Raw genomic sequence first — 24,833 nt, forward strand, 5'->3', positions numbered from 1 at the left:
CAGCCTTCCAACACTTCTGGTCTGCAGCCTTCCAACACTTCCGGTCTGCAGCCTTCCAACACTTCTGGTCTGCAGCCTTCCAACACTTCTGGTCTGCTTCCTTCCAACACTTCCGGTCTGCAGCCTTCCAACACTTCCGGTCTGCTTCCTTCCAACACTTCCGGTCTGCAGCCTTCCAACACTTCCGGTCTGCTTCCTTCCAACACTTCCGGTCTGCAGCCTTCCAACACTTCCGGTCTGCTTCCTTCCAACACTTCTGGTCTGCTTCCTTCCAACACTTCCGGTCTGCAGCCTTCCAACACTTCCGGTCTGCTTCCTTCCAACACTTCCGGTCTGCTTCCTTCCAACGCTTCCGGTCCGCAGCCTTCCAACACTTCCAGTCTGCAGCCTTCCAACACTTCCGGTCTGCAGCCTTCCAACACTTCCAGTCTGCAGCCTTCCAACACTTCCGGTCTGCAGCCTTCCAACACTTCAGGTCCGCAGCCTTCCAACACTTCTGGTCTGCAGCCTTCCAACACTTCCGGTATGCAGCCTTCCAACACTTCCGGTCTGCTTCCTTCCAACACTTCCGGTCTGCAGCCTTCCAACACTTCCGGTCTGCAGCCTTCCAACACTTCCGGTCTGCTTCCTTCCAACACTTCTGGTCTGCTTCCTTCCAACGCTTCCGGTCTGCAGCCTTCCAACGCTTCAGGTCTGCAGCCTTCCAACACTTCTGGTCTGCAGCCTTCCAACACTTCCGGTCTGCAGCCTTCCAACACTTCTGGTCTGCAGCCTTCCAACACTTCCGGTCTGCAGCCTTCCAACACTTCCGGTCTGCAGCCTTCCAACACTTCTGGTCTGCAGCCTTCCAACACTTCCGGTCTGCAGCCTTCCAACACTTCCGGTCTGCAGCCTTCCAACATCCAACACTTCCGGTCTGCAGCCTTCCAACACTTCTTTCAAGTTTTGTTTTATTTGTCACATATAAGGCACATTATAGTGAAATGCTGGTTCTGTATGACCCTCCTGAGATTGTGCTTCATACAGTAAAAGAAAGTAAAGAAAAAAGACCAAACCCTATACAAAATATACAATATACAAAAGTAAAATGTACAAAATGCAAAAGAAGCTAAAGGTTAAAATGAGGTAGAAGAGGTAGTGCAGATTTGTAGGAATAGATATAAATATGGTGTAATGTTTAAAAAGTGTTTAAAGTGAATGTTTAAAGTGAGTGTGTGCATGTGGATGTTGTGTGCAGTGAATGTAGAACTACACACCATCAAGACCCCTCCGCTCTACATCTTCTGGCCGCCTCAGACCCACTCCTATTCGCGCTCCGGGAGGGTCATCAAAGATCTCGGTGCTCGCTCCATGGTGGAAGGAACTTCCCACCAGTGAGGACAGCCCAAACACGACCAATCTTTCGCCGTCGACTAAAAACACACTTCTTCAATCAATATCTGAAATGAAAGAAGAAAAAATAAATAACCTTCTTACACCCCTCTGTATTGCTGTTGAATGATGTTTTTGAGTTTGCAGTCCCTATACAGCTAAAGAGATTCGTTTTATCTGGTATCACAGCGGCTAAAAAGCTGATAGCATCACAATGGTTTCAACCGGAAAAAATTTGTCGGAAAAATTGGGTTCTTACATATCTCGATGTGATTTATCTAGAAATATCTACAGCAAGAATTTTAGGTGTCAGTGAAACCAAAATTGCAATGTGGTTAGAAGTGGTGGAGAGAATAAAAGCTAGCATATGAATTGTAGTGCCTGGTTAGGAGCGAATGATAATGGATGGATTATCCAAGTGGGGGTCCGGGGGGGGTGAGCGAGCGAGAGCATATGTATGTAGGGTATTAGATAGCAAGTATTAGGTGTATATCTCGTATACTACATTTATTTAAATGGTGATTTCATTGGACGTGTACTGTTAATTAATGCTTGTATATCTAATTTTATGTTATGTTTAAAAAAATAATAAAAAAAATAAAACACAAAAAATAACCTTCTTACTGTCTTGCACGCTAGTGTTGCCTATATTACTACCCACTATATAATATGTCTCTACTACTATGCACTCAACACTGCAGCACCCAAGTTTCAACACTGTTTGATGAACATTGTTACTCAGCTGAAAGAGTTGTACCCTCCCTGCTGAACTGTTGTACAGAACTTGTGAGTCGCTTTGGATAAAAGCGTTCAGATAAATGACGACATCTAAATGTAAATGTAGAATGAATGAGTTAGTGTTACAGTGAGTCCACATTGAGCATCCTGGTGGCCTGGGGATAGAAGCTATTTTTGAGTCTCTCTGTGACTCTGTGTCTCTGTGACTCCCTGTCTCTCTGTCTCTCTGTGTCTCTGTGTGTCTCTGTGTCTCTCTGTCTCTCTCTGTCTCTCTGTGTCTCTCTGTGACTCTCTGTCTCTCTGTGTCTCTGTGTGTCTCTCTGTGACTCTCTGTCTCTCTATCTCTCTGTGTCTCTCTCTGTCTCTCTCTGTCTCTCTGTCTCTCTGTCTCAATTCAATTCAATTCAATTCAAATGGCTTTATTGGCATGACGCAACTTGTACATGTTGCCAAAGCAAATGATTAATAACATAAACATGGATATATTAATGTCATAGTACATACAAAAGTTATCATCATAAAATAAAACATCAAGTATTACGGCGTAAACATGTCAGGTGACTGTCACTCACTGTCCCTCAGTCTATGGCAGGCAGCAACATAGGCTGCTGCTAGCTCACAGCTTGTTGAGTCCTCCCCTAGTAGGACTGGTAGTTTTCCTGTATCTGGTAGTGCAAGAAAACCTTTTGTTATTAATTCAAATTTTTTAAAATGCGTTTCTCTAATATATTTATATTTTTCACATTTGGTGAGGAAGTGCAACTCAGTTTCAGGCTCACTGAGGATGCAATGACAGCACATCCTTTGCTCTGCAGGAAGCCTCTCTCTGTGTCTCTCTGTGACTCTCTGTGTCTCTGTCTCTCTGTCTGTCTCTCTCTCTCTCTCTCTCTCTGGCTGTCTGTCTCTCTCTCTCTGGCTGTCTGTCTCTCTGTGGCTGTCTCTCTCTCTGGCTGTCTGTCTCTGTCTCTCTGTGGCTGTCTCTCTCTCTGGCTGTCTGTCTCTCTGTCTCTCTGTGGCTGTCTCTCTCTCTGGCTGTCTGTCTCTCTGTCTCTCTCTGGCTGTCTGTCTCTCTCTGGCTGTCTGTCTCTCTGTCTCTCTGTGGCTGTCTCTCTCTCTGGCTGTCTGTCTCTCTGTCTCTCTCTGGCTGTCTGTCTCTCTCTGGCTGTCTGTCTCTCTGTGGCTGTCTGTCTCTCTGTGGCTGTCTGTCTCTCTGTGGCTGTCTGTCTCTCTGTGGCTGTCTGTCTCTCTGTGGCTGTCTGTCTCTCTGTGGCTGTATGTCTCTCTGTGGCTGTCTGTCTCTCTCTGGCTGTCTGTCTCTCTTTCTGGCTGTCTGTCTCTCTGTCTCTCTCTGTCTCTCTGTGGCTGTCTGTCTCTCTTTCTGGCTGTCTGTCTCTCTGTCTCTCTCTGTCTCTCTGTGGCTGTCTGTCTCTCTTTCTGGCTGTCTGTCTCTCTGTCTCTCTCTGTCTCTCTGTGGCTGTCTGTCTCTCTGTCTCTCTGTCTGTCTGTCTCTCTGGCTGTCTGTCTCTCTGTGGCTGTCTGTCTCTCTGTCTGTCTGTCTCTCTGTCTGTCTGTCTCTCTGTGGCTGTCTGTCTCTCTGTCTGTCTGTCTCTCTGTCTGTCTGTCTCTCTGTCTGTCTGTCTGTCTCTCTGTCTGTCTGTCTCTCTGGCTGTCTGTCTCTCTGGCTGTCTGTCTCTCTGGCTGTCTGTCTCTCTGGCTGTCTGTCTCTCTCTGTCTCTCTGTCTCTCTTGCACTGCATTGCTCTCCTGGAGTCTCCCAGGTCAAGCATGTGAGGTATATCCCTGATGTCGAAGTGTTCAGTATGATTGTTTGATGTCGCCTCTTTTGATGTAGGCTATTTGCATTTACCACCTAAAGCACACCTAAAGTTCCCTTGGTCAGGGTTGTGAGGTCGTTCCCTGAGTGAGTCACATGTCAGGGTTGTGAGGTCGTTCCCTGAGTGAGTCACATGTCAGGGTTGTGAGGTCGTTCCCTGAGTGAGTCACATCCTGCTTGAGTGGCATTTTCCTGGATCCGCTTGTAGAGGATTTCTGTCCACATTGTATTATTCCACAGTGTTGCAGAAGAACAACATACGGCAAGTTCTGCACGGACTACAACGTATAACTTATGACGTATATATCATGCCAGTTAGGGTACCTTATGTATACTGCACCTGTGTATACTGTATACTTTACTTAACGAACAATAACACTATGTAACAACCATCAAATGCACTCACAGCACACACATCCACACGCACACACTCACTTTAAACAAACAACTCACTGCAGCACCCACTTTACACACTTTAGATCACCTAAACACACTTTATATTTATTGGTAAAGAATTTGCACTACAACCCATACCTCATTACACCTTACTGTAAATTGTACCTCATCCCATTTCTGCTTTGCACTGTATAGTATAGTATATTGTATTGTAACTCAGTTACTTCTACTCTGCAATGAACATTGTACATATGTACATACTGAACACTTGTGTCCACGTACGTGACTTCTATTTTTACTTGCTATACTTATTTTATTTTATACTTATCTATTTTTGCCTAGCACAGTCTCTGGAGCGTAATAGAAAGAAGCATTTTGTATAAAAGTATTCTGTACTTCTGTATGACAACTAATAAAGAAACTTGAATTTGAACTTACTCATAGTATACAGTATATTCACATTCTAAGTGTTATTGACCATATTTATTGTAATGTATAATATAACTGATAGGGCATACAGACCCTCATCTGCACCTTTGATTACACTGTTTACTTGCTCATATATTTCAGAGCAGGGTTAGAAATTAACTTTCTTTCCCCCAGGGCTTTTTTTGCCCCCCTTAATTGATTTTCGGGGGCTTTTTTGTATTTCGGGGGCACCGCATTTTTTAATGGAAATTAACAAAGATTATAAAACATTGTCGACACTTTTTTTTACAGTCTTCGTCCCTATGTTTGATAACGTAATGTATATAGGGCTCTACGCTAACCTTTTTCCCAAGGAGCACATGTGCTCCTAAATAAAATTTAAATAAATAAAATCTAAATAAAGATTTAGGAGCACACAAAGAAATTTAGGAGCACAGTGAAAATTGTTCAAGTAACACAGAGTTTATTAACAAACTATTTATTACATGCATATTATACTGTGCGTGTGCATACTAAGGGCTAAACATCTGTGCAAATAGCACATACCACCATATTATCGTTTTTTTGTTTGTTCCAAGTGTTATTTTTGATTACATCACTAACAAAATAATTAAAAAAAAAGACGCACTCACTTTATTCAAATTGAAGATTTAGTTTGAGGATATAAAAAAAAAAAATTATAAAGGAAATGTGAATTATTTTTTTTTATTTACATTTTTTAATTAAAAACGAAGGTTCGAACGTCCGTTCGAAAAACCCTGATGAAGTTTGAATCACTTTATTCAAATTGATGATTTAGTTTGAGGATAAAAAAAATTTATAAAAAATGTATCAAATTAATTCTTTTAAATTTAAATTGTTTAATTACGAAGGTTTGAACGTCTGTTTGAAAAACCCTGACGAAGTTTGAATCCCAAAAGCAGGCTTTGGGGACAGCCTTACCAAACATTATTTATATTATTCAAATAAACATGTTCCGTTGTGATGTCACAGTATGATGTCATAATAGAACATTCTAGAACATTTGTGATGTCACAGTATGATGTCATAAGCAAACATTCTAGAACATTTGTGTATCTATTCAACAATTCTCTCAGAAGATTGTGCATCTTGAAACAGTACTGAACAGATAGATTAAACAACATAGACTGAAGCCTGCATTTCTCAACCAAGGTGCCTTGCCGACCGTTTTGCTGTGGAAAGGTGAGTGTCCACAACGGCTAGCTAGCTGTTCTACTTGAATACTGAATGTTAATATTGAATCAGACAATATTGAATACTGAATGTTAATATCAGACCATATTGAATACCGAATGTTAATTCAGGTTGACAGTTGACATCATTTGACAGTTGACAGGGGGCTGGAAAGTTACATGCCTTTTTTCTGTGTTTAGCATGGTTTTATAGTAATACAGATGCAGGTTAGTATCAATGGGTCTCATTCCCCAACATTTTCCTGAGACAGAATCAATGACAAGTTCACTCTGAGTCCCGAACGTGCTGGTAATATGTCTTAAGTGGCTCAAACGGTCGCACCTGTGATATGATCTGATATCTGCTTGGGGAATGGCATTATGTCTTTAACTCGAAAGCGCGTCCCTGTTCAGGTCATTTGCATACAAAACAACGCCTCCAGAGCTCCTTGTAAGGCAAAGTAATGACGCAGCTGTGTGGAAATGGATGCGGAAGTGCCTTGTGAGTCTTGCGCGACCCATCGAAATGAGATTAGATTAATGTATTGTCATCATATATAGTACAGCTTGTGGACGTGGTACACCTGCCGCAGCGCGCGTGCACACACACACACACACACATACACACGTAATTCTCTTTTATTCCATTAAAGGCCAACTTGCAGGTTGTATTTTTGTTCAATAAACAATGTGACTAGGCCAACGGTGACTTTCATGAAGAGGGGAAAAAAATTATCGAAATTGACCCAGTTTTAGCGTTTTTATCAAACATTTTGTCGACCCAACCACAAGCACCACGCACGTGGATATTTTAATCCATGGTTCATAACCTGCGTGTGTCATCTTAATGATGACGTCACATCAGGTGCAGGGCAGTGAGGGGCTCTGAGAGTCACAGGCAGGTAGTGGCAGGAAGCAGAGAGCCTTGCTACTACTAGCCGAGGAGTGAATGAATGAAAATGTATCTGTTTCAGCTAACACTATTGCTCCGTGATCATAGCCATTCATCTCTAAAGCGAACCACTATTTGTAAAAGCCACAACCACGTTACCATATTTGTAATAATGTAAATCATTGTGTCGTTGTACATATTGTGTGTATATAACGTTAGTAGCTAAGTTAGCTAGCTTGGTAGCCAGCATTCTCGAAACTCCTAACATGTCCCGATTTAAAATGGTTCTCTCCTCTTTGTACCTTTGTCCTCACAAGTATTCAGCCAGGGAACTTATGGACATGACAATAGTAGTATAGTTATAAGGTGTTTGAGCTTGTAACGTTAACGTTAGTTAGCTAATAGCTATCGTGGTAGCTCGTTTTGTGACTGTGATGCACTGAGTGGGGCTACTAGGGGGCTACTATCGTATCAACATGCCGTGACGTGTAGCTTGCTAGCCGGCATGATGCGTGCAGTGCTTTGCCCCACAGGTCTGAGAAGAGGACCTGCACATTTTACTCGTTCCCAAAACTCTTTAACATGCCCCGATTTAAAATGGTTCATGACAGTAGACATAATGCTAACGTTAGCGGGGTAACGTTAGCCAGAGCCATATAGCCAGTACTATGACCCGGACGGGCATAAGGCATAAGTTGCCTGAAGTGACGTCACGGCCCTGCTAGCGTCTGATAAGCTTTTTCATTTGCTCCGTACATGTTATTAGTGCGTGGACCTTTTTAACCCTTTCTGAGTGGCATTTCCGGCGTCAAATGGAAACAAATAAATAATGAAATTAGATACCAATGATGTAAACTACCCATAATTGAAGAGTAGGGTTTAACCTGCAAGTGGCACTTTAATGCCTACGGCGTAATGAATGAACGCAGTGCTTATTATTCCATTAATGACTTGTTGCATTAGGATTTAGTAGATACTATATGCTCTGCCCTACGTACAGTATAGGTACAGTCTGTACTTATACTGTACGTAGGGCAGAGGCAGAGCATATATATAGTATCTACTAAATCCTAATGAAACAAGTAACTAGAATATATTAAGCCTATACTGTTCATTAGACACATAGGCCATACTGGCGCACACAAGATTTGTTATGGAATATTAATGCAGTCTATTTCCATGCGATTAGCTTTAGTTCTCATTTATTTATTTATCCACTGTCATTTCAGTGTTGGTGTATAGGCTATATAGTGTATTTCAATATAAGTTTAATTGATTAATGATATATTCTAAGGAATGCAGGTTTATAGCTATATCAAACAAAGGTCTTTCCCTTGTATCAGGATTCAGAAAATATCATAGCACTGAAACTGCCCTCACCAAAATAATCAGTGACCTCAGACTAAACTCTGACGAGAATAAGATCTCCATCCTTATCCTGTTAGATTTCAGTGCAGCATTTGATACAATCGATCACGATATTCTAATCGATCGTCTTGAAAACCATGTCGGTTTCTCAGAACATGTGCTGGGCTGGTTTAAAACATACATCAGAGGGAGGAAATTCTATGTTAAACTAGGAGATCACATGTCTGATATATACGACAACAACTATGGAGTTGCACAAGGGAGTTGCTTAGGTCCTTTACTCTTCTCCCTTTACATGTTACCGCTGGGTGATATCATCAGAGAACATAATGTAGATTTCCATCGCTATGCGGATGATACACAACTGTACATATCTGCTGAACCAAATGATACAGTGATTAGCTCCATTACAGACTGCTTACTGGCAATAAATAAATGGATGAGTAAGAACTTCCTGAAACTAAACGAGAACAAAACTGAAATTCTAATTATCGGCTCCAAAACTAAAAAAGAAACATTAATAAAGAACCTGGGGGGACTAACCCCTTGGATCAAATCTGAGGTCACTAGTCTTGGGGTTATCATAGATTCAGAACTGAACTTCAATTCTCATATTAGCAAAGTGATGAAAACATCGTTCTTCCATCTCAGAAATATAGCAAAAGTACGACCATTTATTAATCAGAACGATGCTGAGAAGCTAATTCATGCATTCATATCTAGCCGGTTAGACTACTGTAATGCACTTTTCACAGGTCTCCCTAAGAAAACCACAGAGAGGCTTCAGCTAATCCATAACTCTGCAGCCCGACTGCTAACTAGAACCAAAAGGAGAGAGCACATTAGTCCAGTCTTAGCTGCTTTACACTGGCTTCCTGTAACATTTAGAATTGACTTTAAGGTCCTTCTCCTTACATACAAAGCTCTAAATGGACAGGGACCTAGCTACATCGCCAACACTCTAATAAATTACACACCAGCAAGAACACTGCGATCATCAGCTGCTGGACTACTAGAGGCTCCCAGAAGCAGTCAAAAGAGGATCGGTAATGCAGCCTTTATCAACTATGCCCCAAAACTATGGAACAAACTACCCCAAAACATCAGGGAAGCCAACTCGCTAGACATCTTTAAAAGACAGCTTAAAACCTATCTTTTTGCTCAGGCATTTCACTGATAGATATCTGCTACCACCTAGTGGCAAGAGGAAACATCAGGGATATCCTGACACAACTTGTATTTACCTGCACTATTCTTACCCTGCCTACTCTTATACACTGCCTATCAAATTCATGTGTCGGTTATTGCACTTTTTACTTCTTACTGATGACTATTTTTAAACTGAATCATTTTAAACTATTTTTATTATTTGCTAGATCCAAATGTGAAACACTGTGATTATTTGTATTACTGAATAGAGAGCCTATTAGGATGCTAGATCCTAATGTGAAACACTGTGATTTGCCATACCTTGCTATGCTCGCTCATGCCTGTATTTTTTATGTCCGTTCTATTTTATAATTTATGCCAGACTATAAATAATAGGACCCCTGGGCCATCAAAGAAGTGCCTGACTGGAAATAACAATACACAGCATAACAAATAATGGGGAATTTACAACAACAATATTGCACTCATAACAGTCCTCCTTAAAAAAGACAAAGACCCCAACGAGTGCGGTAGTTATAGACCTTTAAGCCTCCTCGGAACAGATATCAAACTGTACTCTAAGGTATTAGCCATCAGATTACAAAAGCATATGACGTCTTTAGTTCACCCGGACCAAACTGGCTTCATAGGAGGCCGCCTGATCACTGAAAACATAAGACGAATACTGCACGTACTTGATGCCGACAAGGAGGACACCATACCTAAGGCGATGCTGTCCCTGGATGCTATGAAAGCCTTTGACAGGCTGGAATGGTCGTATCTATGGGCAGTGCTAGAAAGGATGGGGTTAGGAAAAGGATTCATCGATATGATTAAAGTATTATACAAAGACCCATCGGCCATGATTACAACAGGCACAATCATCTCCAAAATCTTTCCGGTATCACGCTCTGCCAGACAGGGTTGTCCTCTTAGTCTTAATGATGACGTCACATCAGGTGCAGGGCAGTGAGGGGCTCTGAGAGTCACAGGCAGGTAGTGGCAGGAAGCAGAGAGCCTTGCTACTACTAGCCGAGGAGTGAATGAATGAAAATGTATCTGTTTCAGCTAACACTATTGCTCCGTGATCATAGCCATTCATCTCTAAAGCGAACCACTATTTGTAAAAGCCACAACCACGTTACCATATTTGTAATAATGTAAATCATTGTGTCGTTGTACATATGGAGATCCAGCTAAGGCTCAAATCACTGGAGCAGAGATCAAAAAGCTAGATGGAGGATGTGTTTCCAAGCTGGGTGAAGAAGCGGTAAATGAGTCTGACGAGTCATGGTTCACCCATCACGGGGCGGCGGCCGACTCCTCCTTACCTCAACCTAACCTGCATGACACCGAAGTCTTCCTGCTGAAGACCAGCCAGGCGGACTGCTTCCCTGAGGGATTTAAGTGTCTCAGAGCTGGAAACCCAGTACTGCCCAGTAGTAAGCTCAGTATGCTCTCACCAGAGATGGATCATACAATGGGTCTTCTCCAAATTGGTGGACGCTCTTGTCACCTGGACACCTCCTGTTCTACTGACATCCACCCCATAGTTCTCGATCCTGGCCATGCAGTGACGAAACTCATCAAGGATGTAGATGCCCGCCTACTCCACCCAGGGCCCGATAGGGTCTTCGCAGAGATCAGGCACCAGTACTGGGTCCTGTGGGGAAGACGGGCCATCAAGCATCATCAGAGGACCTGCACAGGATGTAGGAAGTGGAGGTGGGAGCCGGTGGTTCCAATGGTGGCAGACTTACCTCCTGCCCGGTTGCGGCCCCTTAAGCCGCCATTATGTGACACCAAACAGGTTGCTGATGGGGCGGCGGGACGCCTCCCTGCCACAAGTGTCCTACGCTCCCGACCCGACTGTGGCAAATGATGGCGACAATCAGAGACCTCGGTAGCCACTTAGGGAATTTGACTGTTTACATAATAGCTATGCTATTCTTGGGGCGGTGGCACCTTCGCTGTCATCTGGTAGAGGCGGTGCAGTATTAGGCATGAGGGACTGTGGTAAGCTAACCAGATAGCCTTGCAGGTGTGCTGGAAGCTGTCGCAGCCTTCATCCTCGTCTTCCATTTTCGTCTGCTGCTGTTCTCTGTGTGTCCATGGCGCCGTCGTGGGTGAAGTTCCTCCGGCTCGAAGGACCAATATTGAAGATATAATGTTTGTTTGCAAGGTTTGCTGGAGCCACTTCATCCAGAACGGCACACCCCGGTCAGAGAGCGGACGCAGACACAGAGAACAGTCCTTTCGTATTTTATTAAGGATTCTGTTGTTGAGTAATATCTCAAGAGTGCTTTCCATCCAGGTCGTAGGGCTGGATGGAGCAATCAAAGATTGAGTGAGTGGTATTCTGCAACATATAAGCAGAACACACAATAATTAACAGAGGTACATACTTATTAATCATAACCTGAACACACAGCAAAAGATGCTATCTAGCATATTAGCATTGGCCGCATGGACCAAACATAATGCACACAACTGAAAAGATGCTATCTAGCATATTAGCATCGGCCGCATGGACCAAACATAACAAGTAATCGGCAGAATGCACACAACTGAAAAGATGCTATCTAGCATATTAGCATTGGCCGCATGGACCAAACATAATGCACACAACTGAAAAGATGCTATCTAGCATATTAGCATCGGCCGCATGGACCAAACATAACAAGTAAATGGCAGAATGCAATGGCATCCAGAACACACAACTGAAGAGATGCTATAGCATTATTAGCATTAGCAAAGCTCAATTAGCAGCATGAATTAACACAACGTAGCAAACCAAATCATAGTCACACATGCATGTCACAGCATCTCAACACATAAGGCAGGCTACATATGACATGTATCTATCATTACCATAGGCACTATATTTGTAGGCTATGGGTGACTTACTTAGTTCATGAACGCACTCTCTCACTGGGAAAGCAGACAGCAATGGAACACATGGGCGGCAAGATGGCCGCTGTATTTAAACCCATTAGGACCCCTGGGCTGTCCAGAGAGATGCCAGACTATAAATAATAGGACCCCTGGGCCATCAAAGAAGTGCCTGACTGGAAATAACAATACACAGCATAACAAATAATGGGGAATTTACAACAATTGTCATTCTTATGGAAGTTCCCCTCCTTGACTGAGTATAAGATCATATTTAGTAATAAGGGGCCAATTATGTCCCAACAAGAAAGGTACATTTCTGATGGGAAACCGTCTCTTCCAGGAGCCTTACCACTTTTCATTGCGGTTATGGCCTTCTTGAGTTCCTCTAGTGTGATCGGTGTTTCTAACTGTTTAGCGTCATCCTCTGAAAGTTTAGGGAGAATAATTTGATTAAGAAATGTGTCCATTTTGTTTTGATCGAAGGTTGTTTCTGATTTATATAAGTCGGAGTAGAATACTTTGAATGTATCGTTTATTTTTACAGGATCTGTTACAAGTACTTGTTGTGCTCTAATGGTAGTTATATCTGCAAATGTTGCATTAATTCTTAATCGCATGGCTAATAGGTGGCTGGGTTTGGAACCATGGGAGTACTGCTGTTGTCTTGTGCTGCGTATTTGTATTTCCGATTGTTGTCTGTTTATGGCATTGATCTCTATTTTTAGTACGTTAACCTGATTTTCTAGTCGAGTTGAGTTGTTGTATTTTAGAGAATTAAATAACGTTGAGTAAAGTGTTTCCAGCTCAGCCAGTTTTGTGCATTGATTCTTGCGCATTTTGGAGGAAAAGCTATCCGTGGGTGGGTGGGGAACACTGTACAACTAGTTCAATTAGTCAATCAATCATAAGTGTGCTCCTCAGCACTCTTAAATCTGCTCTCAGCCACGCTCAAATCTGATCTCAGGAAAAATTTTGGTCGTAAATCCAAGTTTCAAGTTTCAAGTTTCTTTATTAGTTGTCATACAGAAGTACAGAATACTTTTATACAAAATGCTTCTTTCTGTTTAGCTCCAGAGATTGTGCTAGGCAAAAATAGATAATAAAATAAGTATAGCAAGTATAAAATAGAAGTCAAGTACGTAGACAAAAATGTTCAGTATATACATATATACAATGCTCTATGTAGAGTAGAAGTAACTGAGTTACCATACAATATACTATACAGTGCAAAGCAGAAGTGGGATGAGGTACAATTTAGGTACAATATAATTTACAGTAAGGTGTAATGAGGTATGGGTTGTAGTGCAAATTCTTTACCGATAAATATAAAGTGTGCTTAGGTGTACTAAAGTGCTTAAAGTGGGTGCTGCAGTGAGTTGTATGTTTAAAGTGAGTGTGTGCGTGTGGATGTGTGTGCTGTGAGTGCATTTGATGGTTGTTACATAGTGTTATTGTTCGTTGAGCATCCTGATGGCCTGGGGATAGAAGCTTCTTCTGAGTCTCTCTGTGCTTGCCATGAGACTCCGGTATCGCTTGCCTGACCGCAGCAGTTCAAAGAGGCAGTTGTTTGGGTGGCTCGAGTCTTTGATAATTCTCTTAGCCTTGCCCATGCACCGCTTGTTGTAAATGCCCTGGAGGGTGGGAAGCCCCCCTCCAATTGTGCGTTCGGCTGAGCGGGCCACTCTCTGTAGTCTGCTACGGTCTTGTACGGTGCTATTCCCAAACCAGGAGGTGATATTGCCAGTCAGGATGCTCTCTATTGTGCATGAGTAGAAGTTCTTAAGGATCTTCTGACTGACTTGGAACTTCCTTAGACGTCTGAGGAAGTAGAGGCGTTGTCGTGCCTTCTTCACAACACTGTCAATGTGTGAGGTCCATGTCAAGTCCTCGGATATGTGGGCTCCGAGGTACTTGAAACTGTTCACTCTCTCAACCGGTGCCCCGTCGATGCTGAGAGGGCTGTAGTCCCTGACCCCCGACCTCCTAAAGTCCACAATCATCTCCTTTGTTTTGCTGACGTTCAGGGAGAGGCTGTTCTCTTGACACCATCCCGCTAGAACCTTGACCTCCTCCAGGTAGGCCCTCTCGTCGTTCGCAGAGATCAGGCCCACCACCACTGTGTCGTCAGCTAATTTGATGATTGTGCCGTTGTTCCGCTGTGCCACACAGTCATGTGTGTACAGGGAGTAGAGGAGGGGACTCAGAATACAGCCCTGGGGGGCCCCTATGTTGAGAGTGATGGATGAGGAGGTGCAGTTGCCTGCTCTCACCACCTGGGGTCTGCCCGTCAGGAAGTCCAAGACCCACTGGCAGAGGTCATAGTTCAAGCCCAGGTCCCTGAGCGTGGCTATGAGTTTGGAGGGGACTATGGTATTGAATGCTGAGCTGTAGTCGATGAACAGCATTCTCACATAGTTCCCCTGCCTCTTATCCAGGTGTGATGCTGCTGTGTGCAGCACATGGGCTATGGCGTCCTCCGTGGACCTGTTGGGGCGGTATGCAAATTACAGGGGGTCCAGGTTGATGGGGAGGGAGGAGCAGATAGTCCGTTCGGGAATGAGACCCAATGGGTCTGTGTGTCTAATTTACCATATTGACTCATCAGTCTAGTAGTCTCGAGTTCACGAGATCTTCCCTCACTCAACTAAACTGTTCTGACGTTAAGGAAACAAATCACCACGGATTGTTTGAACCGAGTGAGGCAGCCTATAACCTAATCACGTGCTTTAATCAGCTCTCACACACCTATAGGCCTCCCCCTGTTAAACGCCACATCTTTACACAACTTCATCTGGTCTACCTACTGTGTGAATTACCATCTTCAATAGAGCAGGAAAGAGGGAAGACTGTGTGCCTGTTCCATCTAAATGGGGGCCAGCAGGGGTGCAGCAGAGGGGAGGTGATCACGTCAACACCGTGGTATTCGTTATGGGCCTACAGAATGCCTCCATGTGCCATGGCTCTGTTGATCCACGTGTGTCCTGCCAAACTGAATCACACATGTCCCCCATGTCTCGAGATTGTTGACTGTAAAAAATCTAGACACGTGGTCTGTAAAAAAAAATACAAACGCTATAATATAGTATAAGACTATTATATTATGTCTTATACAAGTATATGCTTGCATGGGCACATTTTATTCTCATTCTCCAAGGATTTACGACAAAAAGGGCTTTCTCTTATAGGGCCATTTGAGACCTTTTCGGGACGATTTTGGCATTCACCAACCGTCCCAATAAAACATATATAATTAATATTATATTATAATATATTGTCTATATTCATGTCTTGCCCGAAAAGGTCTCAAATGGCCCTAAGAGAAAGCGCTTTTTGTCGTAAGTCCGTTGGAGAATGAGACCCAATTTTGTGTTTTAATTGTTTTATATGTAGGCTATTTGCATAATTGGACACACTTTAGTTGTTTTATTATGTAGGTTATTTTACTTGGGCATATGGACTTTGATTGTTTATGTATAGGCTATGTCGATTTTTTTTTGATATTGTAGATTTTTGTATTGTTTTATATGTAGGCTATTTGCATATACCTGGTCACATGGACTTAATTGATTGTTTTTCAAGGGATGCTGTGAGAGATATAGAATACCTGCGTCCGCTTGGAATAGTTTCACATTAAATACCTATACATAATTGATTAAGTTCAACGTAAAAAAAATCTATTACTGTCATCATGACCATAATAATAACCCATTAAAAAGAGGATTATATAGGTTCGTGGTGGTATCGATTTGTGATTCCTGACAGCTTGTCACCTCGTGTCCTAATTTGATTTCATCAAAGCTGCGCGACCGGTGACCGGTGACCGGTCCCGTCCGACACTTCACACCTTCAGCAGCGTGGCGACGGTCAACGGCTCGAAGGATTTACACCACAGGCGCGAAATGGTGCAGAAAAGCGTCACATGACCCGTGGACCTATAGACAAATTTTTTTTTATACAATAATATATTATTATGGCCCTACAACAACACAGTCAACTTAATAGTACCATAATATAAAATCAGCATACGTTTTATATTACTCTATCTGCGTGCCCGCCACCAGGTGGCGCTCCACAACCATAATTAAAAGCTGTACTGCTTTTCTTGTGCCACCGGTACAGCTGTGCTGCTATGTTTTGTGTGATATTGTGATAAAATGCAGGTTTGAGTAAACGGCGCTATCAAGATAATTAAGTGTATCCCCAGTGAGTACGCCAAAATAACACAATGGCATGTATTAAACTGACAACAACAAAAGACCTTAATTAATAGCCCTCTGCCAACCTGTATACACAAAGCCTCTCTAAGTGGGAGCACTGATCTAGAGTCAGCTTCAGTCTCTTTGTTTGAATAAGGTCACCAACCAAGACTTCTCCTGCAGCCACTGATCCCAGATCTGCACTCCTACTCTGGGAACCTCTGGAATATGGAAATAAATAAATGTATTTAAAAAAAAATATATATATATATATATACATCGGAGATGTTGACGATGTTATTCAGTAAATTGGGGGGGGTCGATAGAGTGGTTATTAATGATACCTGATGATGGAGAGAGAGAGAGAGAGAGAGAGAGAGAGAGAGAGAGAGAGAGAGAGAGAGAGAGAAGAGAGAGAGAGAGAGAGACGAGAGGAGAGAGAGAGAGAGAGAGAGGAGAGAGAGAGAGAGAGAGAGAGAGAGAGAGAGGAGGACGAGAGGTGTTGCAACGTGTTACAACATGTCCTGTAGTTTCGGTGCAGGTTCGCATCCGAACCACTAGGTGGCGTGCAATGCTTCATTTTTGTTTTGCATTATGACACCGCTCCCCGGTAAGATGATGATGATATGGCTCTGGTGGTCTGGTGGTCTTGATTTTGCTGTACTGTCTGTAACCTAATGGGGATACGATCAGAATGTTCGATAGTGTAGGCCTATTGGACAATCAGCAGACCACACGTGTTAGGTGTTATTATTCATGTCTGCAGGTGAGATTTCGTAACGCAGACGGATCATAACAAGGTGTACTTTAGTAAACAGCTGATGCTCCGTCCGGTGACTCGCAGCCGGGGGGGGGTTCTGCCTGGAACACGGTCTACATGCTGCACGTTCTACCGGAGACATGATGCTCTGGGATTTGCGAAGAAATTAGACAAATAATAATAAGTAAGATTGCACGAGAAATGCAAGCTTTGGACCCGCGCACCATTATGATGTTACACCCAACTGTGCAACTAGCTCTGCCCACCATGACACTTTGTAGAGGAATGAAGAGCTTTGGGTATAGTTAGTATAGGCTACTTGTATTTACCCACCCTGCCTGGACAGGTTATTAATTATTATGAAAAGGAATGTCAACAGATGAATGAAAAGGTCCTTAATACAGTTGTGGTGGTGTGGGGGGGGGGGGGGGGGCTTACACGATGTCTCTTTCTCTTTACACGATTTACAGATGTATGTTTATTGTTGCCATAATAAGGTAATATAACCTATAGTTTCAATGTAACCTGACTCGCCCCCCCCCCTCCTCTTTAATACAAACAGACGCGAAAACACGTCTGTCCTGTTGTCCATAATAAACGGCTAATATATAACTATAACATGTTTTTAATTAGCCTACATTTCTTGATTCATGCAAATAATTGAGCAAGACGCCTCGGAATGTATAATGTAATGTACCCCCCCCCCCCCCCCCCCCCCGGTCCTCTCTTCCCATTGAGGAATCTGTTGACAGGTGCGCACTTTTTATTATCCACCCATTTATAATAATTAATAAACCATAAAGGGCGTCTCATCATTCGCCATCACGTGCACTTTTACGGTGACTGGTCTCTTAGTTACATGATCGCCACGACGAGTATTTGTATTTCATTTCACTTAAAAAGCAAGTTTAAATCAATAAAAAATAGTAATAAAGTTTGGATTCTCTCATTTTCCCGGAGACTGAGTCCCCGGAGGGGGGGGGGGTTCATGCCACAATAACAACAGCACACTTGGAGATGCTTGGGTTGCCACTGCCAGGTATTGGCATATATAATATAGTGCAATGCAATACTGTGTATTTCACTGCAAGAGCGACGTGCGATTAGCAACAAGACACGGTTGGCCGCATCATCTATTTGGAGAACTAACTGTATTTCCATCAGGGGACCCTGATGGAAACAGGGGGACCCTGATGGAAACAAGACAAACGTCTTTCTCAGGTCTGCATCCCCTTAACAATTGTATGTATTGAGCCGTACTGTATTGTACCCATTCTGCAATCTGTTAAATAAAGTTTTCATTCATTCATTCATTCGCATGGATGCTGGGAATAATAAATTCGTGGACGTGACTGGGAAGGAAAATAGAGCTTAGCAGCTTGTAGCTTATTTATTAACAGGTTATGGATTTCATGGTGTGGTCAAAACATGGACAAATGCAATCTCACGACAACAACAAGGCCCACGGTTCAGATATAAAGTGTGAAGAAAGAAACTAGATGCCGCGGAGCCGCAGGAGCCTAATAACTGGAAATTCCACAGCGGCGCGTTCAGAAGTAAACAAACGGATGATGAAGGGGAAGGAAGGTGGGGGCGGGGGATTCTCCGAAACGAAACACCCCCACGTGGGGCACCGACCGCGCAGACGTGGTGGGCGCGCACAGCCAATGGGGGGGAAGCTTGGGGGACTCTATTGACAACGACGGACCAATCGCGCGAGTGAGCGTCCGACTCGGAGCCCGCCCACTCGCGCAGCGGTATATAACCAGCGGGTTCCACGGCGTTGGGTCAGAATCCACTTCGCTCACAGACAAGAGAACAAACATCATCACACAGAGAGAGACTTTGAAACCTTTTGACTTCTTCTGACACTGAAACAACGCTGCACGGACGTCTTTCATAACCCCATTTGGATTATTACTGTACTCGTTGTTGCCGCGGGCATTCTGCAAAACTGGCGTCGGGAATATATTACTTGGATACTAGCACCCTGGACCTTGTGGAGTACATTACCGACTTCAATATGACTCTGGAAGAAGTAGTTGGATGCAATATTACCGAGACAAAGTAAGTTATTATAATTACGAGTCGTCGTATTCATGCATGATGCACGCGGTGTTTCAATGCGATTGCATTGACAATAGTACATGCATGGGCGTGCGTGCTGCACCATCCAAAGTAGCACTGTACTATATACAGTAGTGTTCATTTCTGCTAGTCGTTCATTCTGCTAATACTACTAGTGTTTTCTAACCGAATTTCTCTCTCTCTCTCTCTCTCTCTCTTGAAGGATGGAGACCGTGAGTCAAGCTTTGGAAGAGCTGCTGGTCGCAGCGCAGCAACAAGACTGCCTGACCGTGGGCGTCTACGAGTCTGCGAAACTCATGAATGTGTAAGTATTATTTTCCACAAAAAAAAAAAAAACACGTAGGATACTGACTGAGCTTGCAACGCTCCACAACAGGGAACATGTTATTTATCGCCTGCTCCCCCCCCCCCCCCTCTCTCTCTCTTTCCCCTCTGCAGCGACCCGGACAGTGTGGTTCTGTGCTTGCTGGCGACAGACGAGGAGGACGAGGACGACATCGCCCTCCAGATCCACTTCACCCTCATCCAGGCGTTCTGCTGCGACAACGACATCGACATCCTGCGCGTCTCGGGCATCCGGCGCCTGGCACAGGTCCTGGACGAGCCCTGCAGCGCCGCCACCGACAACAACGACAACAACAACGGCAACAACAGCAGCAGCGAGCCCAAAGACCTCCACTGCATCCTTGTCACTGTAAGTAATAATAATTCAATAATTCTGCAAACATTCCATTCCCAAGCGTGCATCTTTTTTTTTATATATATCGTTTTGCATTGGTTTGTGCAGCGTATTCTTCTTCCGTTGTGAGCGAGCGAGACACGTATGCCTAACGGTGTTATCTTTGTCTTTATTATCTCGCAGAACACACAGTGTCAAGCCCTGACGTGCCAGGCGCTGCAAGACGTGAGCAGCTACTGCGAGGAGAGTCGCTGCAAGAACCAGTGGGTCCCTTATCTGGAGCTGCAGGAGCGCTGAAAATGAAGGCGTGAAAGCGACGCGTGAAGTTAATGAAAAAAAGACGCCCCTTCTTCAGGGGAGGTGAAAGGCGTTCAGAAGAAGTGGGGGGGGAATCCACAGCCGACGGACGGTCTCGTCTGTCCGTCTGCCTGCCTGGCCCCCCCTGTCTGTGGTTGGCCGCTAGCCCAGTCACGGTACTGCTGCTGCTGCTGCTGCTGCTGCTGGGAGCGGAAAGGTTCCGCCATGACGCACCGACCGACCGACCGGGCCCAGCCCCCGCTCGCTGTCCTCCTCCGCAGAAAGGAGAGAGAGGTGTGGAACGAACTGTGAGGAGTAGCGCTGCTGCTGCTGTGGGGCCCAGTGTCGGGGCGTGAGGAGGGGGCGACCGCAGCAGCGTGGGAACAACAGACTTTGTTCAGTTGGGATGTTGTTTCATAGCCTGGAGAGACGACGGAGAGAGAGGGCGACTAACTGAAAGGACACTGTATCACTGCTGGGTATACAGACTCGAACCCGGGGCACACAACAACAACAAAGCCCCGCGTGCTTTTCGACGGATAGGGAAAAGCCTATTTATATGAAATGCAATGTGAATGAACTGAAGTGCACACAGCAGCAACTGGATGCTATGATGAGTGATGATGATTCATTATCGGTGTGATGATCAGAGCAACATAAATGCCGACTGTGGATAGATATCGAAGATGATGCATCAATTTTGGATATACAGCTACATAGTGGCTGTAGACGCCTGTATTCGAGAGGTTCAACATGATGGGACACAATGTTACACAAATGTTTTATTTAACTTTTTTTTTTTTTCATCTTTGATGCAATGGAAATATGGATACATGAATTGTTATTTAATTTGAAAAGAGTTAATATATGACAGTGAAATGCATTGCTGAATACGATGTATTATTTTAATAAATTATTGAACTGAATATTTCTTCTCTTGAGTATTTCATACTAAAGTGTGTGTGTGTGAGAGAGTGTGGTATCACTGGTATAGGCAACTCATTGGAGAGGGATTTTTTTTTGCATTGCATTTCGGTTTCCATGTCCATTCTTGGAATCCGACCTGCACGTGGTTTGATGCCTGAGAAACTTGCTCAACAAGGTAATTAGTTGTGCGTGTTCTATACAGCAGTAACCACACAGCCACTGGTTCAAATGAACTGCTCCCTGACACAGTGGGGGCCACAGCCAGTCTATACCACGGTATATAACAATGATCTGCTGCTCCCTCCGTGCCAGTCTCAGTGTTATGACATTACACCAACCGTGTTACTCCTAGAAGGTGAAATAACTCTAGACACCTTCAAAGCCCTTTGGTTGTCGCCCTTCTTTTACAACGCTATACTACACAGGTGGCCGAAAAGGATCTCCCTGTCCTTTGTGTGAGAGATCCCCTCGTGCCAAAAGTATCAAAGCAAGGTGCGAGAATTTAATTGAAAAGACAGGTGAAGCCACCCATCAGCTTGTGGGGTTTTTCTAGTATTGACTGAAGAGCTCGATACCAGAGACAGGGAGAGCAGGAAATAACAACCGAAAGATAATTAATTACAGTATTGCGGGAACGGACGGTATATGTGGGATATCTATAAAGTTATACGTCCTTTTGTCCAGTAGCTTGTGCAAACGGAGACTACCCGTCCCTACCACGTCACATCCTGATGTCTTATCCTGCTGCCCACAAAGCAGCAGCGTTGTGTTGTGACACCGTGCCTAAGGAGTGTACAATAACGACTCCTGTAGCCGTGGTGACGCCAGATGCCTTGTTTGTTTTGGCAGTCTGCCCGTCCCTGTCTGACTGACTGCAGGTCGGCGGAGCCCGCAAAACGATATCGGGAGCTCGCCCAGTGGTGGCAGGACGTTCAGGTCAACCGATCTGTTGCCGCGACCTTCCTCGGGGTAAACATTGAACACACACACGAGACATGCAGGGTGAGGCAATACATTTGTCGTGTTGCGGGGGTGGCTGGGTTTAGATGAGCCACCGGCGATAGGTTACAAAAGAGATGCACACGGATGATATGCAACGGTTGGTATCAAAGATATTCTCATCTAATCTTCTGGAAATGCGTCATGGGAGGTTGTAGGTCTAGTTGTGAGGACAAAGGTGCCCGGTATGGAGAGAGAGAGAGAGAGAGAGAGAGAGAGAGAGAGAGGATGTAGTGACCATTCAATCAAACGGACATAGTTGAAATCATTCATAAGTAATGGAACAGCATGGAACAACCCCCCTCTCCCAAAATGATAACACATTTATCGCAGAGGTGACATTTATCACGTGGACACACGGGAGACGGGAGCGTGGTCAGTGACATCACACACGTATGTGCGCTCGCGTGGTCTCATGAGGTATTTAGGGCAGTGCAGCAAATCCAAGTGAGTCGCCCTTGGCTAAATATAGGACCTAATCTGTTGTGATCAGGATTTAGAGCAGACAGTGTCTGAACGTAGCTGTGGACTTCTCAATAACTCACTGTGCCAATGAAAGATGGTGCCAGTGTACGGTTGGCTACTTGGACATATGATTTATTTACCCCCCCCCCCCCCCTAAACATACCTGTATGCATGAAAAGGTGGCCTTGAATAAACCTCATCTTGTATAAAAGAAGAGTTGTTGTGGATGGTCATTCAAGTTCAAGTTTTCTTTTATTTGTCACATATAAGGTGAAATGCTTGGTTCTATATGAGCCTCATTGAGCCTCATTCATACAGTAAAAGAGTAGCAGACCAAACACTATGCAAAATATACAATATACAAAACTAAAATGTACAAAATGTAAGATTAAAATGCTACATGCAAAAATTCTGTAGAAGAGGTAGTGCAAATATTTTAGGAAGAAATAGATCAAATGTGGTGTAATGTCTAAAAAGTGTTTAAAGTGAATGTTAAAGGTGAGTGTTTAAAGTGAGTGTGTGCATCATGTGGATGTTGTGTCCAATGAGTGTAGAATGGATGGGTTATAGTGTTGCCATAGAGTCCACATCGAGCGTCCTGATTATTCATTCATATTCCTGGGGATTATTCATTATTAGGATAGTCTATCACTAAAGCCTAAAAAAAAACACTGTCCAGAATACCGCACTCTCCGTCTTAAACAGGTTGAGACAGAGTGCCCTAACTATGGGTAGGTGCGTCCTCCTAGAATAGAGCGAGGCCTGAACATAGCACTTGTATTTTTAGTCCGAGGGACAGAGAATTTATAGAAACATACAATCACAGAGTCATAGGAGGATGAGCTATTTCGGCTCTGCCTGCCGCTCTGATGCAGAGTGTGTGATGATGGCCACCTACACACGTGCAGCTTCCGTAAAGTGTGCGCGTCACATCGCCATGGAAACAGCAAGAGAGCCGCCAGAGCATTTCTATTGGAGGGGCTTTGGAACTCCTTTGTCTTTATTTTGATAATGAGCAGCAGTACCCTGAACCAATCGCTATGACGATACATGGGTATCCTGTGGAATCGTCATTGACCATGTAAGGGCGTTTTGTGAGCCCATGCAGGCGTGTGACACACACGGCATCGAAGAAATGACTCAGAAATTACAGGAAAATGTGTCTTGCCTCTGATGGTGCAGGCAAGCATGACTGTAACCTACGTTCAACTCCAGAAACAGTATCGATGCACAAACCACAAATCCAGAGAGACTCTGGGTCCACATTTCCACCTGGGGGAATTTTCCAAATGTCATCGAAACACGTACCGATCCCTTTCACTTTCAGGACAAAGGAAAGTGTTCTGTGTCGCATAGTATAGTTCTGAATGCCTTTCACCTCCCTGAAGAAGGACGGCGTTAACTTCTCATCGCTTTCACGCCATCTCTGCGTCCAGCGCTCCTGCAGGGGCCAGATAAGGGCCCCACTGGTCTGCTCTGAGTGGTGCAAAGCACCATAAATTGCCTGTGTTGTTGGTGTCTGTGTGTCTTCCCCCCCCCCCTCTCTCTCCTTTCCCCTGTCCTGCCCGGCCTGGTGCGCTCCTGGAATGCAAAGAATGCGGATGGGAACGGCCCGCTCTGACTGGAAACTACGAGCGGGGTTTGTTATTCAAACGGTCATTTGCATTTCCGGCGCTCACTTCCAGCGCCAAGCAAGAAAGTCACTGACGTACAACAGCATTCACTTGAACACATTTAGTGAAGCCGACCTAATGTAGTCTAATTAAGCTGGTGCTAAACTTGAAAATGACATTCCACTGCTTTTGGTAACGGTAGTAGTGTGTGAGAGGAAAGAGATGCTCACTTTTTCATTAAGCTCACTTTTCTCACGAGTAACCTCATGGGCCAGGATTCATGATCAGGCTACTGCTTTAGCAGAGAGCGAGGGTTGTTACTTACAGGCCTAAATGCATTCAGTGAACGTTGTTGCAAACCCTCCTCTTTCTTAAACGAAGGCTACTAATATAATGAAAACGGTAGTAGAACGTGCTCACCTCACTAGACTTGACACTGGCATGCTGTAACCTCTGATACTGTACAACATTTCATGCAAGCCGTTCTGAAGAAGGAGGTGTGTTCACACCCAAACGTCATGATATGATTTCAGGCTGCCAATAAA

General features: G+C 44.1%; 1 protein-coding gene across 1 annotated transcript; it reads left to right on the top strand.

Moving 5' to 3' along the window:
• The first annotated feature begins 19,026 nt into the window (after positions 1-19,026).
• LOC311224792 (growth arrest and DNA damage-inducible protein GADD45 beta-like) lies at positions 19,027-21,210 on the top strand. Its single transcript, XM_084309914.1, has 4 exons — positions 19,027-19,287; positions 19,511-19,612; positions 19,747-20,002; positions 20,171-21,210. The coding sequence occupies exons 1-4, from the start codon at positions 19,244-19,246 to the stop codon at positions 20,282-20,284; spliced, it is 516 nt and encodes a 171-aa protein (XP_084166040.1). The 5' UTR covers positions 19,027-19,243; the 3' UTR covers positions 20,285-21,210.
• Positions 21,211-24,833: the final 3,623 nt, after the last annotated feature.

Source organism: Notolepis coatsorum (genome assembly GCF_963971535.1).
Source record: "Notolepis coatsorum genome assembly, chromosome: 3".
Lineage (NCBI taxonomy): Eukaryota > Metazoa > Chordata > Actinopteri > Aulopiformes > Paralepididae > Notolepis > Notolepis coatsorum.

Coding starts and splice junctions, on each gene's coding strand:
- LOC311224792 (XM_084309914.1), top strand. CDS start 19,244: ATGACTCTGGAAGAAGTAGTTGGATGCAATATTACCGAGACAAA. Junction 19,288..19,510: donor TGCAATATTACCGAGACAAA/GTAAGTTATTAT, acceptor TCTCTCTTGAAG/GATGGAGACCGTGAGTCAAG. Junction 20,003..20,170: donor TCCACTGCATCCTTGTCACT/GTAAGTAATAAT, acceptor ATTATCTCGCAG/AACACACAGTGTCAAGCCCT.